The sequence below is a fragment of the Sapajus apella genome, unplaced genomic scaffold (genome assembly GCF_009761245.1).
Source record: "Sapajus apella isolate SASKATOON/1434 unplaced genomic scaffold, GSC_monkey_1.0 scaffold78, whole genome shotgun sequence".
Classification (NCBI taxonomy): Eukaryota; Metazoa; Chordata; class Mammalia; order Primates; family Cebidae; genus Sapajus; species Sapajus apella.
This window is the reverse complement of record NW_022437018.1, coordinates 2,976,016-2,993,158: the sequence shown is the minus strand read 5'-3', so window position 1 is coordinate 2,993,158 and position 17,143 is coordinate 2,976,016. Positions and strand designations below refer to the sequence as shown.

The following is a 17,143-nucleotide window of genomic DNA, read 5'->3' as shown; positions in this document are numbered from 1 at the left end:
GCTGAGGTGGGATGATCACTTAAGCCCAGGAGCTCGAGACCAGCCTGGGCAACAAAGTGAGATCCCATCTCTACAAAAAAATTTAAAATTAGACAGGCTTGGTGGTACATACCTGTAGTCCCAACTACTTGGGGAGCTGAGGCAGGAGGGATAGCTTGAGTCCAGGAGATGGAGGCTGCAGTGAGCCATCATGATACTCCAGCCTGAGCCTGAGCCTGTCTCAAAAAAATGAAAATAAAAATAAAATAAAGAGGACATATAGACAGATAAAATAAAACATAGAGCAAGTTAACACACATCGACAAACACATCACATTGCTGTCAGCAATGAACTTGGAAATTTTGGACATTTGTGATTTCATGGTAAATTAGTGTTTTTCCACTTTACAGTTTAAAGTAAATGTTAATCCTGATTGTGTTTTATTGGGACATTCAAGACATCTATTATAAAGTACCAGAGTCCTAAACACTGTAACAGTCATCATTACACATTCCTGGGTAGTAGAATTACTCTTTTCTGTGCTTTTCTCTTTCTTCAAATTTTCTTTGTCAAACACATTTAAACTTTTCTGATTCTGAAATTAAAAAAACAAAACACCATAGACTTAGTTGCCTTGCACTGGTGAGACAACACAGACTTTTAAAAGAAAACTTGAAAATTGTCATAGGAGATTAGGAAAAAATTATCCAAATGATAGTCAATTCACAAGAAATAGCTAATCAAAAAGTAAAATCTTTGGAAAACCAAGGCTGGTGGATCATGAGGTCAGGAGTTCGAGACCAGCCTGACCAACATGATGAAACTCTGTCTCTATTAAAAATACAAAAATTAGCCGGGTGTGGTGGCATGTGCTTGTAATCTCAGCAACTCAGGAGGCTAAGGGCAGGAGAATTGCTTGAACCCAGGAGGTGGAGGTTGCAGTGAGCCAAGATTGTGCCACTGCACTCCAGCCTGGGTGATAGAGTGAGACTCCATCTCAAAAAACAAAACAAAAAATTTAAACCTGAGTTTAAAACTATTGCTTAAACATCACTTAAATCTGGAGTTTTTAAAAAACTGCCTGTATGTTATTTTCATGTAAAAATTGGGAAGTATAGAAATATATATTTGGCCGGGCGCGGTGGCTCAAGCCTGTAATCCCAGCACTTTGGGAGGCCGAGGCGGGTGGATCACGAGGTCAAGAGATCGAGACCATCCTGGTCAACATGGTGAAACCCCGTCTCTACTAAAAATACAAAACATTAGCTGGGCATGGTGGCGCGTGCCTGTAATCCCAGCTACTCAGGAGGTTGAGGCAGGAGAATTGCCTGAACCCAGGAGGCGGAGGTTGTGGTGAGCCGAGATCGCGCCATTGCACTCCAGCCTGGGTATCATGAGTGAAACTCCCTCTCGCAAAAAAAAAAAAAAAAAAAAGAAATATATATTCAAATTTGCTTGAATTTGTATAAAGAAAATGTTAAGGGGCTGAGGAGGAAAGTGAGAGGTGAGAACCAAGCTGATGAGAAGAATCAAAAATTTGTGTTCTTTTTGTTATGTTCTTTGAATTTTAAAAATAGCATATGCAAGTAATAACTATTCTAAAATACACGTCATACAAGCTCCTGACCTTTGCTCTGGGGAGTCAGTCCTCACAGTGGGTTTGTGCTGGAGGCTGCCATTGCCAGTGGAGAGATGAATGTTCAGGCCTAGGCAGCCAGGGAAACATCAGACAGGTCCTAGGCTCATTCCTCAGCCTGCTGAGGAGTCGTGCTCAGGTCTCTCTGCTTCCTGAGGCAGCACTCGGCTCTGGCCATATGGCGTCTGTGTATTCTCTACTGCAACTCAGCACGGCTCTTGGCTGCCAGTTGGTCACATTGCATGGAACTGGTTACATTTCAGGGACTTGCCCTGTCCAATAAACTTTCCAAACCAGGCTCAGTAAAAATGGAAAGAAACAAGTTCCCATCATAGGCTTGAATTCGGCTGAAGCTGTAGTACAGTTAGGCTAGTAGAGCCTGGAAGTTGCCCCTAGTGAAGCCATACATCCTCTAGAGTCCTGGCTGGGATCTGCAGCAAATAGAGCCTGATGTTTCTTGAGTCCAGCCATCTATGCTCCTTGGCTAGCCAGGTATGAACCACTTCCCTACACATGCCCTGTCCAGGGGATTGGGTTGCAGAAGATTTGTCAACACAGGTAGTCTGGTCTTCAGCTTAGCTCATGATTGGAGGCTCCCGTCTCATCAGTTATCTTCTGTGACACTCAGAAACATTAAAAGTATTTGAGAACCACACTAACATTAGAAACCTCTGTCTGTGAAAAGATACCACTGAAAAATGGCAAGACAAGACTAAGAATGGGAGAAGATATTTGCCACACATATAACAAAAGATTTGCATGTAAATATAAGCAACTCCTATAAATCAGTAAGAACCAAACAATCAAAAAATGGGCAAACATGCAATTCACCAAAGGGAGAACCTGAATGGTCAATAATATATAAAAGAAAATGAAATGAAAACTTCAGTGAAATACTGTTTCAGGCCAGTCAGATTACCAAAACCTAAAAAGTCTGGTACCTCATACTGGCAAAGATCGTAACAACGAGAACTCATACACTGCAGCCAAAGTTCTAAATCGGCATGTGTGGAGAGCCATTTGGAGTTAAAGATGTGTACAACCTACATTTTGGGATGCAACCAAGAAAACAAAAACTCATTGCAAGTATTGAAACAGAAAGGGTTTAATCCACAAAATAGGTTATCTGGGAACTGAAAGAGTTAAGTCAAACAGTAGTCAGCAAGGCAACCAGAAATGAGCAACTTCAGGAGACCACTGCCACCCCAAGTCTAAGACAAAAGGGTAGCCCCACCAGGAGTTAACTGGAGTTGCTGAGAGGAGGATAGAACCAGGGTGGGTCTGTCCAACGGGTGCTAGAGATGCAGCAAGAGGCCATCTGAAACTGGGAGACAGGGAGCCAAGTACTCTGGCCTCTCTCTCCCCTCTCCCAAACCCAGTGCCTAAACCCAGAAACAAGCCAGGTGACACAGGGGCCTGGGAAATGCAACCCATCTGGGTCTGCTCCTGAGATACAGAGCAGAGCAGAAGGGCAAGGAGTTGATCTGCAAAAGAAACAAACACAACCTTGCCCAAGAAAATGAAGACATATATATTAGAACTTATAGCCTCATTGTTCATAAAAGCAAAACACGGGAAACAAGTGTCTATCAACAGAAGAGATCAATGAATTGTGGTAGAGTCATACGGTGAAATACCCTACAGCAGTGAAAGCAAATGAACTATAGCTACATTTATCAACATGGAGAACTCTCACAAAGCACAGCCAGACAAATAAATTTCAAAATGTATAGTGTAATACCCTTTATATGCAATATGATGATGACAGATAGCTAGATAGATTGTAAAACCTGAAAAAATATAAAGAAATCAATCTTTATTTTAAGGGCAAAAAGGGGATGTAATCAGGGAGAGAGACACTGAGGGTTTCAAAGGTAATAATAATGTAACTGAATGATGGGTACACGAGGTCACTGTAGTTATGGATAATGTTGCATCTAAAATGTTTCATAATACATGAAATTTTAATTTTACAAAGGAGCTTGGAGGAGTATGAGTGATGCAGGACTGGCTACTCTAAATGGTAGGAATAGACTCTATTACCTTTGTTTAGGAGACAGGACTTCATGCAATTGCCAAGTGCAGGCTGGCCCAAGACACCCCCTTTCCAACTCTCTTGGCCCCTAACACGGTTAGGCAATCAACCTCTGCCCCCAGCATATCTAGATGAGCAGTAGCATTCTACCACAATGGCATTCTCCTGACAGTCCTGTAGATCAGGTGGGTAGGTGTTCCACCCCAGGCTAGTCTGAATGAGAGCTCAAACAGGCACATTTCAGAGCTCCTCAAGGGGTCCCTTTGAAGCACTTTCAATTGAGCATGTTTTAGATGGTAGCAGTCTGAAAGCACGCAACAGCTTTCCAAAAATCACCCTCCTCCAAATCTCCCTTCTTCACTCTAAGCTCTTTTCATTTTCTTTCTTTGGCTGAAGGATCCAAGCAGGACCGATACTTCATGGATGTCTGAACTGTGCAATCACACAGGGCACTTAGAAAGCCCCTATGCTTGGTTTAGTGCTCTGCTGTTGCTATCTGGAATTTCTTAATAGTTTTTTTAACAAGAGGCCCTGCACTTTCATTTTACACTGGGTCCCACAAATTATATAGCTTCTTGTGAACCTACAAGTTGTGGGACAGCTTCTTAGAGCCATTTCCTTATAAATATGTATATGAGATATGGAATTCTGGAAACTACCTTGTTGTCCTTAGTGAAAACTGAGGCAGGAAGAGTTCATTCTACGATCCTGTTACATGTATTCACTTGCATATAATCTCTTATGAAAGGATATAAAGCAAGAACTATTAACCCATTTAGTTCAAAACTATTAATACGTCCTCACGACCTTGCACAGTATCTGACTCATAATAGGTGCTCAATACTCATTGGATGAACAAACATTTATAGAACCATTAAATCTCTGCTTGTCCTAGAATTGTTTTCTAATAACACTGTTTATAGGAATATCATCTACCAGATTTTATGCAGATTTTTCTTGAAGAATTTGCATAATTCAAGACAAATTTTTCCACAGTAATAAGTATTAAATAGGGAGATGCTTCCTTGAAATCTGTAACTACTATATATTTGTACTTTAATGCAGCTTTTTATTTTTCTCAAGATCATCACTTTTTTATGCATTGCTCACTGTAAAATGTGCTATGGAAATTGGCCTTCTTTATGACATTAAAAGTACATCTCAAGCTCTTCAAAATTTCCTAATTCTAAGTATTTCAGATTATAGTAAATGTTAAAACAAGCAGAAAGTCATCACCAGAGGTACCTGCAGGAGCTGTGATCCAGGGACACTGCAGGCTGATGCATGCAACTCCGAAAAAGGGCTGCAGGAATTTCTCTTTACTGGCCAAAGTGCCATGTGGCAATAGCATAAACCAGTTTGCAGGTTCTTTGGCTTGCTAACCTTAAAATGAATTTTCAAAAATGGGGGGTATTACATTCATTCAAATTCTACACATAATTCTTAAATAAAATCTAAAAATGTAACTTTATATCTTACATTTGCATAATTAAGTGCATACAAATACAACCATCCTATATTATCACACATTATCTAGATTTTAATGTATCCATAAACACATTGCTTTACACCGAACATAATAACTAGTGGATGGCAAATAAGAAAAGAAGCAATAGCACTGTGTACCTCCAGAAAACATAAAGGGGCACTGGAAGCACAACCAAACACAAAGGGTACTTATTTAAATCCATTTGGTACACAAGGCAATGATGGTAGAAGTGAAATCTCTGCCTAATCCCTAATATTTAAATCCTAGACAAAACATTTCAGTCCAAATCAGGAAGTGCTTTATTTACTCTGATCTAAGTCAAAGGTAGCTGGATAATTAGTTTTCTTTAAACAACATTCAGCTTTGCTGACATTTCATTTTCCAAAAGCAGCTGCTAGCCAAATATAGTATTGTTTATTCACTCCCTGGAAGGCTGTTTTTAAAAAGCACTTCTTCTGCTAAATATGTTGCATCACATAATTGGAGATAACAGGAAAAGTAGGAGTTGCTGTTTGTATTTAAATAAACATCTGCTCAAAAGTCCAGTTTTCTGTTTGTGAATAATCCTTTTATGCCTTTAGGCACATTGAATTATTGTTTATTCCTTGCTTTTTGCACATGCTAGGACATATTCCAAACATTTCAGGATATTTCTCCTGAAAAAGGATAAAAGAGATGAAGTTGAGCTCTTTGCCTTTTTCCTTTACTATACATACATTAGATGTTTCTGTGCCAGTGACTTTATGAATATGCAGTATTAACTATCACAGTACATCTTATCTGGTACATGCTTTCAATTAAACTAAAGCTGGATAAAGTTAGCTTTATTCTTGCTATGTTTGGACTATGGCTATTTAAAAATACCTGTGGTATCTGAGTTAAATCTCCAAGTACCCTCCAAAGAAAGGTAGAGAATGAAAATTATTGTTACTTTTACAGAGAACACACCCAGTACTTAGCATTGCAACTTGCTTAGTCTATATCTACTTGCACTGTATACTGTACATGCCTTTACACTTCTAATTTCACTGAAAACCCACTCCAGGCAAATTTCTCTTACTTCTATTTTCTCCTCACTGGTCATTTGAATTCTCTTTTGCCTGGATATTTTATCCTCAAACATAATTTCTTTCTTGACTTCATGGTGCTGACCTTAAAGAAGAGTAGAAATCCTTTTAAACGGAGATCAGAAAACCCAGGTTCTATTTCTCACTCTGTTGCTGAGATCTGAAGGCTCCTCACTGGGAAAATATAGACTGCATTCAATGATGTTTAACATCCAATTCAATGTTAAAATTTTGATTTTACTAACCAAGAAGTGAGATTTATTGTTAAAAGCAGGTGGGTTACAGAGTGAAGGCCAAAATTTGGCATGGTAGAGTTGAGGGGTTTGCTCTTTGGGGTTATGCTAGCTGCCATGACCTTCTGTTAGCATGGGTAATTAGGAGCTCCCAAACAGTGCATTTGTCATCTAGTTCTTGGGGTTTCAGACCAATGTTGACTGGTCAAAAATTTAGCATTTTGTGCTCATCTGGGAAATTTCAATCTTTTTATGTTCTGAGCCATTTTCTATTACTGCTTGTGCATGAGAAGTATTTTAAACAAGAAGCCAAAGCACATTTCTAAAACTGTCCAGATTCTAGCAAGAAGATTTAAGATGGAGCAAATGCTCTGCTTCCCATTTGGATCCTAGAAGCAGTGAACACACTTCATGAAGAATACATTTATATTTTCTTGCACATAAATACATTTGTCATGATACCAAAACCATTGAGACAAATGGTTATGCTCAGTTGGGAAATGTATCTTTTCTCTCTGTATTAGAAAGAATGTGTTACAATGTACTTATTCTTGTGGTTCTATAGTTCAGAGCATTTTTAGAGCATAGGGAGCTTCTGTCTATTGAAATAGCATATGGCCCTTAATTACTATAAAGCTCTTTACAAATATAAAGAACTACTAATACTCATTAGCAAATAAATTCTCCAAAAACATTCTGCTTTTGTAATTGCATTATTTCCTTAACAGAGAAGTAGAGCATGTTTTTGAAATCATAATAGGGAAAGGAAGGAATGCCTGTAGAAAAGTGTATTTTACAGATCTCTACTCTTGACTGGCAAAGAGTAGGTACCATATATAAACATTCCTCAGAAGTTTGTATTAAGTCCCTTGAAAGGTCAGTTAGCATAAAATATATTTATATCAATACCATAGTACACAAACAATACTAGAAGCTATAGTAAAAACGGTAACTATGAGCAATATACAGAAAGCTTTTAAAGAAGGAAGTTGAGATATTTAATTAGGAAATGATTTGTAACTACAAGACTGCTTAAATTGAGGGTTTTAAAGAAATTATTTACCCAATTGTTTAGTATTGACAGCTATATTAGTTGGGACTGAGGTTTAAATGACAGAAATCCAACTGAAAGTAAGTTCAGACAAAACACACACACACACACACACACACACACACACACACACACACACACCCACCCCTCTCCTGCATCTGGGAGGAATGCCAGGCAGCTCACAAATAGTAAGACAGTATTGCAGGAACCAGGGCCTCAGGACCAGACCAAGGACATCATGCTCCTAGGAAAGTTTCTCATCTCAGCTCGTTCCAGAATAGGGATGTTTCTCAGGCTCTCCAGTCATGTCATCCCAATTTAGCAACCTCGGCAGAACTTCATTCATGTTTTGTAGATCTCGCTATGTTGCCCAGGCTGGTCTTGGAACTCCTAGGCTCAAACGATCCTCCTGCCTTGGTCTCCCAATGTGCTAGGATTACAGGGGTGAGCCACCATGCCTGGTCTCTAGAATTTCATTCTCTGAACATTTATATAGCAAAAAGGGCCCTGAGTTTTGTGAGGTCATTTGCCTACCCTTTGCACCGACTTATTGCTGCTAGCATGTGACATATTGTGATGGATTCAACCTAGGTCACCCTTGTGAATGAGGAGTGGAGAGCCAGCATTTAAAGCCACATGAGGACCACAAGCAGCAGTAGAGTTCTGTAAATAAAGGCAGGATATTGTTACCTAAATGAGACAGGAAAACCAGCTGGACTGAAAACTGCATCTTATTTTGGTGGCGTTAGCCTTTCCAACCTTGAGGCAGGATTCTGATAATCTGCCTGGAGATTCAGTGCTAGTGAGAGGTCTGTAGATCTGTACTATTGGTTTTGGCAACCCTGAGCTTGGTGCTGCTTGGCCTGTCTTGATTGCATTGACATTTTGGTTGTTGGGTTTTTTTTTTGAGACAGTCTTGCTCTGTCACACAGACTGGAATGTAGTGGCAAGATCTCGGCTCACTACAACCCCCACTTCCCAGGTTCAAGTGATTCTTCTGCCTCACCCTCCCAAGTAGCTGGGACTACAGGTGTCCACCACCACACCCACCTAATTTTTGTATTTTTAGTGAAGAAGGGGTTTCACAATGTTGGTCAGGCTGGTCTTGAGCCACCAGCCTTGGCCTCCAGAAGTGCTGGGATTACAGGCACGAGCCACACCTGGCCTGCACTGACTTTAGCATTTGCCTGTTTCTTCCTTCAGTTCTTTCTTCTTAAGCCTTAGAAACCAAACACGCATTCTCTTTAGGAATTTACCTTGGGAACCAACATGATGCAAACAAAACAGTCTTAAGTCAGAAAGCTCTGAAATCCCATGATCTGGCACTTACCAGCCTTATCATCTTCCGCAAATTACTTAAGCTCTATGAGCCTAGTTCTATCCTCTGTAAGATGAAGGCGCCCACTCCCTGATATGGGTGAAAGAAAAAAAGGAAATGTATATAAAGCATAAAAACAGCTCCTAATGGATGAGCAGTAATTAGTAGTTATTATTGAAGGTGAGGTGCCTCTACCTTTGGACCTTAAGGACTGGAATTGGATCTAAGGCTCAAGATATTAGACCAAGACAGTAAGAATGAAAAAGACGTGGCCCCTTCCCTTACTGGACTTACGCTTTAGTAATGAAGAAAATGAATGTGGCTATGTGTAATGAAAGAAAAAAAATGCTGTCATAGGTTATATAAGGAAAAAGGCTGTGAGTTCAAAGGAAAAAGATTATTACTATGTGCCGAGAACATTACCTATACTCTGAACTTAAGTGCCAATTACTGTTGCAAAACAATAGGTGTAACTGCCCAATTTTTGTAATTATTGAAAAAACCTTAATGCAGGACATTTGGGACATGTCCTATGTATGCAGGATGCTCGGCAAACCTATCTCCATCCCTCATATCGAACCTACAAAGTAGGAACTCATTCCCATTGCACAGTTGAGAGACGCTGACTTGTTCAAGGCTACAGACAGAAATGGTAGAACTGGGAACCACTCTTATCTGTCTAGCTCTTAAGCCAGGAATCTTCGCATCATACTACATACTTCTCAGGGGTAACAATGAAATACTTAGAGGCTGAATCTAAGTGTAGCCTGACCTTTGATTTCTCCTTCTGTACCTGTGCTTTGTCTGCACACCTGGCAAGCTGACCAAACAGCTGAGCTTCTGTTTAGCTCTCTAGAATTCTGAGAACTGCCTATGTAGTGATTTCTCAGAGTGTGGTCCCTTAACCATCAGCATCATTACCTGGGAACTTGTTAGCAAAGTATATTCTTAGGCCACAACAGGCTCACTGAATTGGAAAACAGAATGGGTTCAGCAATCTGTTTCAAGTTCTTCAGATCTTAATCCAAGTGTGAAACCACTGATCTTCAGCATTCTAAAATGCAACTATTGATTTAAAACGTTGTTATTGCTTCTAAAATGCTGCTATTACTTGTGATTCCTTTAGTCCATGACTCTCGGGTACATTTTAATTTTTTTTTAAGAGATGAGGTCTTGCTATGTTGTCCTGGCTGGTCTCAAACTCCTGAGCGACTCTCCCACAGCCTCCCAAAGTGCTAGGATTACAAGCATGAGCTACTGTGCCCAGTCCAGGTACATTTCTTTTGAAGGTTTTAAGGCATCTTAGACACATGCAATTTATACTATGGCAGAGATGACAATGTGTACTATTGCTTCCAAATCCATTAAATTTCATCTCCTACCCATAACAGGTCACAATCCATGCCAATACCATCACTTTCCCACCTTTCCTTCTCCTGGGCCTTATTTTTTAGTCTGAAATACCTCTCCCTCTGCAGTCTTTTATGCTTTAATTTATCCCTTGATCCTTTCATTGTTCCCATTAGTCATGTTTCACTCTAGCCATCTTGTCCCAAACCCATTTAAACAATGTCCTCTCCTCTTTTTTTTTTTTTTTTTTTTTTTTTTGTTTTTTTTTTTTTTTTTTTTTGTTTTTGAGATGGAGTCTTGCTCTGTCTCCAGGCTGGAGTGCAGTGGCGCAGTCTCAGCTCACTGCAACCTTCACCATTTTGACCAGATAGTCTTGATCTCCTGGCCTCATGATATGCCCACCTCAGCCTCCCAAAGTGCTGGGATTACAGGCATGGGCCAAGGCGTCAGGTCTCCTCTCTTCACTCCACATCCCAAACGCATCTTTGTCTGCAATGCAGAATGATTCTATGGTCCTGTGAAAACTCACTGACTCATTTAAATATGGCAATTATTTAAACAGGAATGAGACTAAAGTTGACATATGAACTACAGTTTGCTAAAGGAACTAATGTTAAAAAAATTCTACACAAATGTTTTCAAGTCTCAAGGTCTTGAAAATATTTTACTGTAATAATTAAAAACTATTTTACCCTGTTAATCTAAGTCCCCAAAAGGCTCTTTATTGGGCCATTAAATTCTCAAATACTATTTTTTCAAAACTTTTAACTTATATATGCCATGCCCAAATAAATTAGTAAAGACTTCATTGCTGTGCTCATGTATATTAAGTCTTATACTGGTGACTATATGTATGTACAGCTTTTTCCCTATACTAAAGAGTACAGACACAGAAAGAGTAACTTAAAGATATTGCATGAAGTTTTGGGACAACTGAAACCAGATATAGGACCCAAATGATCAAATCCACCACCAACTGATGCCAACGGAATTCATTTAAATCAGCTTGGGACACTTTTGAAAAAATACATTATTGGGATACATTTCCCAATTTTCAAAATCTGAATTCAGGGTAGTGCCAGAATTAGCTTCTGGATGTTTCCAGCACATCACAGACTTAAGGATCACTGGCCTAGAAACAAGTTCCATTTTAAAATTAATCAGAAGTACCACAGCACAAACTAATTTAAAAATACATTTGAGATGAGGACACAATTCAGTAGCATTTAACCTACTCATTGAAGTTGACACAGGATCAAAAGTAGTTCAGTCATTATAGCAAGTGAAGACAGTGTCCTACCATCTACCTCATTTCCCTGGTCTACCAAGTCAGTTCTAATTTGATGCATTATTGACTTTTCGGACACTTGGACTCCGTGCAAGAGTGGTAAGGTTGCATGCTGTTTCTACATTATCTACAAAGCCTCACGCATTTCTATCACCCATTATCTATATATTACTGAAAAAAAAACAAATAAATAATTGTATTGGATACACTGAGAGTTTCTGTTCTATACTGGGGTAGAAAAGGGGTTGGTGGTTAATGCTGGTCCTGTATCACTAAAGGGTTACAATCCACAATTTGAAACGCAGATCTAATTCAATGCCTCATTTCATAGGTAAGGAAACACAAACCTGTGGATATGCCATTAGACCATCTCCAACCTTTAGTGTTACCTTTCATTTACCAAATTCCTGCCATGCAGTCCTGAACAACCCTCCACATTATAACCCCAAATGACTTCCATTAATAGGCTCTACATTCTCTTACAACAAACTGGCTTCCACCAAAGACCACAGAACAAGACAACCAAACCACCAATCTTAAAAGGTCCCACTGCTGAAGAAAGTGACCCACACTTTCTGCTTCAGAATGCAAAATTTCCAAGACAAGACGGATTAGACAGATCCCTCATTTACACATCCCATCAGTAGAGTGTAAAAATCAGTAACCCAGCAATGTACATTCTAGCCCATTAACCAGGAGGAAAAATCGAGATTTGGTTGAAAAAAGAATAGAGTACGGTAAAAAAGTAATACAACTATTGTACATTTCTCTTGATTGCAGCAAATAATTCAAATCAGGCTGCTTATTGGTAAGAATCACAATAAGCAGTATTATTAAACAATTCCCAAAGCTAGTAATTTTAGCTAAATATTTATACATTAGAACCTTTTTAGAAGGCTACTAATAAATACTATGTCAAAATGTGTAGTTTTAAACTCAGACTTGAAAGCCAAGATAAGTAACTCCTTTAGTTATTACTCCAACCAAGGCATAAAGAATTCACTTAGACAAAAGCTTTCAAAACCTACCTAAAAATAGGATGGTTCATATATTTTCAAAACTGTTGCGGACAGCCCTTGATCTTTGTAAGACTTAGCAAACGTTGGCAATGCTCTCAGGTCAGCTTTTTAAGTTACTGAAAACTATAAATTTAGCATCATTTCTCAAATCTGTATAGTTTTCTCATTCTGACTGCTTAAACATTTAGGTCAAAAATTAAATTATCAGTAGAAAAATATTCATCTTTAGGCAGGTTGCATATTTGTCACATGGCAAGAAACTGATGAGAATATTTAAACATTCAGAGCATAAAAATACTTCAAAGCATTATGAAACTTGAACTTAGCACTTTCCTAAACTTTAGTAGTTCCAACTACAGGAAAATACAACTGCCGTAAAGACTGAGATGATTTAAGCCAACTCAAACTTTTTCCCAGTTCCTGACATCAATATTATAGTTTTATTATAGTAACAAATAGTTGGTACAGTGAGACCTACACACATATACAGAATTATATTTAAATTCATATAGAATATTTACATTTTAAGTTATACTTTTGAAATTAGAAGATGAAGTACAGCTTAAGTTTGACAACAGAGAAATATATAAGACAAAAATAGACAGAGTTAACAATAAAAACACAACTATCTGTTCTTGATATAAGATGTGGAAACTTTTTGTCAGAAAGCTACATCTTCTTAATCTGATTGTCCAAATCATGAAAATATGGATGATTCAGTGCCATTTTGCCAGAAATTCTTTTGGCTGGATCGTAGATTAACATTTTCTGGGAGAAAAATGAAAATGAGATACTTATTTATGAAATAAACCATTGTTTACAAAATCCCCGTAAAGCCTTAACTTTTCTAGCAATAAACCAAAACTATCAGTGAATATCTATTAAATGAGCATTTCCATTAATTTAACACCAAACCACACAAATGTCTCATCCCCTACATTTCACCCTTTAGCTCTAGAATAACCCACTTCATACATCATAGATATTCTCAATAACCTCTTTATCAATTATGGTAAGACTCAAGCATCCATAAATAGCTTTAAAACCAAGACATAAATTTAGGAAAGATGACTAGTTAATTATATTTACACTGAGAATTAAACGGCATCCTGAGTTATTTTATTTACAACATACTTGAAATGGCAATTAACTATGGCAGTTTCTGATGTAGCGTTCAACAAGTTCCAAATAAACCCCTCCACAGCACAATGTGTTATAAAAATAGCTAAAAATGAGTCACTAAATGAATTACGGTCAGATAACCTAGTGTTAAAGTTAGTTTACGCCCCACCAGGAAAAGCTAAATAAAGTTTAGGAGTGATGTTAAATTTGATCTTTAAGAAACACTAATCTTATAAAACAAAATAAAATCAACAAGCAGACTAGAGATTTTACTAACTAGTTACCATCTGAACTCTCATGTAACCAGCACCATACAAACTGCTACAGATGAATCATGGTACTCAATTCTCACAACTAAAAGTAGGTATTAGTGCCATCTTACAAATGAGGACACTGAGGTTCAAAGGGAAGTAACTTGCCCAAGTTCACAGAGCTAAGAAATGATAAAGTTCAAATTTGAAATCAGTTTAATTTACATTAATGGTTCTCAACCAGGGTAGACTTTGCCCATCAGGAGATATTTGGCAATATCTGGAGACACTTTTGATTGTCCTAAGTGTGAAGACTATATTACTGACATCTAGAGAGTAAAAGACAGTGATGCCATACTGCTAAACAAGCTATGATGCTCAGAACAATGCCAGCAACAAAGATTTATCCACTTCAATATATGTCAGTTGTGGCTAGACTAAGGAATCTGATTTATAGTATTTGATTTGGGAGAAATCTAAGCTTAATTTGGTGGCATAATGAAGTCTTAAACTGTGAAAGAAACCCAAAGACCAATGAGAAAATATATACAATGGTATAATAGATCTTTCTGATGGAGAAGCTAGGTACAAAGGGAGAAATAAAGCTTATTCAGACGATGACTTTAATAATTAAAAATATCAACCAATAAGAAAACACTTATGTCTAGCATAAACTAAGTAGGCTAGGTAGTGACAAAAATGCTAGAAAGGAAAGCCACTATAGTTCAGCAATTTAAAAACAACAAAAATGTGTATTAACCCTGGCCTCTCCTTCAGAATGTCCATAGCTACTTGACAGATAAAAAACAAGAACTAATGCTAAATCCTCCTCTCAAAGTCACTAGCGCCTCTTGATATCTAAAATGAAGCTGGTATAATACAATGTACATAAGACACCTAGCTCAAAAATGTTTGTTTTCTTCCTACTTCCTAGGTAAAAGAAAGAATTGAATACATTCAGAATCATCAATAATTTGAAAGTTAGTATAAAGGGCACTCCTTACTGAGAGCAAATCCAAGCCATTTTCATCCAAGTTTTTGACATGGGATGCTAGGCTTCCTGGTTTCCACTTGGGAAATGTATTCTTATAATCCTGTAAAGATTCCACTTCTGGCCAGACTTCATTATTGGGAGTGCCCAAAGCTCTAAAAAACAGTTAAACAAAAATTTCTTAGTTAAAGCATAAATGTAATCTCATTGTTACATGTTACATTTATTATTTGAGTTTTTAATAGCTCTACCTGAAAATCCTGAAGAGCTGATCAATTTCTGAATCCCCATGGAAAAGTGGTTTCTTAGTTGCTAGTTCAGCAAATATGGTGCCTATACTCCAAATGTCAACTGGAGTCGAGTAACGAGCTGACCCCAGCAATACTTCCGGTGATCTGTACCAGAGTGTTACTACCTATCAAAAAGCAAATATTTACAATGAATAAATGTGGTGCATAAAATTACCTAAACTTGAACATTTATATTTTTACTAGGCCTGTCCTTTAAAGGTTGTATGACTATCACCAATAATATTGTTTAAATCAATTAAAAGTACACACAATTAAGATCAATATTTCATTTCTAAGTTCTATTCATTAGAAGAAAAAAGATAAAAGCATAATAAATCTTCTTTTGCTTTCCAAATTACTAAAGATCAAGACAGTTATACAGAGCCTTATCTCCTCCACCCCCCACCAACCCTGCTGAAAAACCAAAATCATTGATTTGGGGTAACGCTGAACAAAGTGCAGGAAGGGAGGGGAGGAAGGAAGTAAGGAAGGAGGATCCAAATTGCAAAGGAGCAAGTCAAATTGTCCCTGTGTGCAGAGATGATCTTATATATAGAAAAACTTAAAGACTACACCAAAAATTCTTAGAACTGATTAACAAAATCGCAGTATATAAAATCAAAATCAGCACACAAAAATTAACAATTTCTATACACCAATAACCAACTAGCTGAAAAAGAAATCAAGAAAGCAATCTAATCTGCAATGGCTACAAAGAATACTTTTAAAAACCTAGGAATAAATTTAACCAAGGATATGTATAAACTCTATACTAAAAACTTAAAACATTGATGAAAGAAATTTAGGAAGATACAAAAAAAGACAAGACATCCCATGTTCATGAATTGGAAGAATTAATATAAAAGTGACCATATTACCACCCAATGCAATCTACAAATTCAATGCAATCTCCATCAAAATATCAAGGACATTCTTCACAGAAATAAAAAGAAATCCTAAAATTCATATAGAACCAAGGGGAAAAAAAAAAAAAAACCTGAAATAGCTAAAGCTATTCTGAGCAAAAAGAACAAAGCTGAAGATATCATACCACTTGACTTCAAAAATGTATTACAAAGCTATAGAAACCAAAACAGCATGATTAGCATAAAAACAGATGCATAGAGCAATAGAATAGAAAAGAGAATACAGAAGTAAATCCATGTATTTACAGTCAACTCATTTTTGAGAAAGATGACAAGAATATTCACTAGGGAAAAGCTAATCTCTTTAATAAATGGTGTTGGGAAAACTGAATAATCCATATGCAGAACAATGAAACTAGACCCCTATATCCAACCATAAACAAAAATGAACTCAAAATGGATTAAATAAGACCTTAAACTATAAAACTACCAGAAGAAACAGGGTAAACACTATTAATATTGATCTGGACAAAAATCATATGGGTAAGACCTCAAAAGCTCAAGCAACAATATCAAGAATAGACAAATAAGGCCAGGTACAGCAGCGCATGCCTATAGTCCCAACACTTTGGGAGGCCAAGATGGGAGGATCGTATGAGCCCAAGAACGGTCTGGGAAACATGCTGAGAGCCCCGTCTCTACAAAACTTTAAAAAATTAGCCTAGCATGATGGTGTCTGCCTGTGTATGGTTCCAGTTACTCAGGTGGCTGATGTGGGAGGATCACTGGAGCCCAGGAGTTTGAGGCTGCAGTGAACCCTGTTCCCACCACTGCATTCCAGCATAGGCAGCAGAGAAAGACCCTGTCTCAGCAACAACAAATAGACAAATGGGATTATATCGAACTAAAAAGCTTCTGAACAGCAAAAGAAACACATAACAGAACAAAGTGACTAACTGCAGAATGGGAGAAAATATTTGCAAATCATTCGTCCAACAAAGAATTAATATCCAGAATATACAAGAAATTCAATGGCAAAAAATAACAATAAGAATCCAATTTAAAAGACGGTCAAATGATCTGGATAAAACTTTCTCAAAAGATATACAAATGACCAGCAAGTATATGAAAAAGTACTCAACATCACTATTCATCAG

The 17,143-nt window shown here is 37.7% G+C and overlaps 1 protein-coding gene across 3 annotated transcripts in view; it reads right to left on the bottom strand.

The window, feature by feature from the left end:
* Window positions 1-12,280: 12,280 nt before the first annotated feature.
* The window catches only part of CDK1 (cyclin dependent kinase 1), a 65,644-nt gene continuing 60,781 nt past the window's right edge, over window positions 12,281-17,143 (bottom strand). For all 3 annotated transcript variants that reach the window (XM_032252653.1, XM_032252651.1, XM_032252652.1), the window contains exons 6-8: window positions 15,082-15,245; window positions 14,844-14,985; window positions 12,281-13,234 (exon numbers count right to left, since the gene is read on the bottom strand). In XM_032252653.1, the coding sequence (XP_032108544.1) occupies window positions 13,136-13,234; window positions 14,844-14,985; window positions 15,082-15,245 (405 nt within the window). In that variant the 3' untranslated portion in view covers window positions 12,281-13,135. The remainder of the gene's footprint in view (window positions 13,235-14,843; window positions 14,986-15,081; window positions 15,246-17,143) is intronic.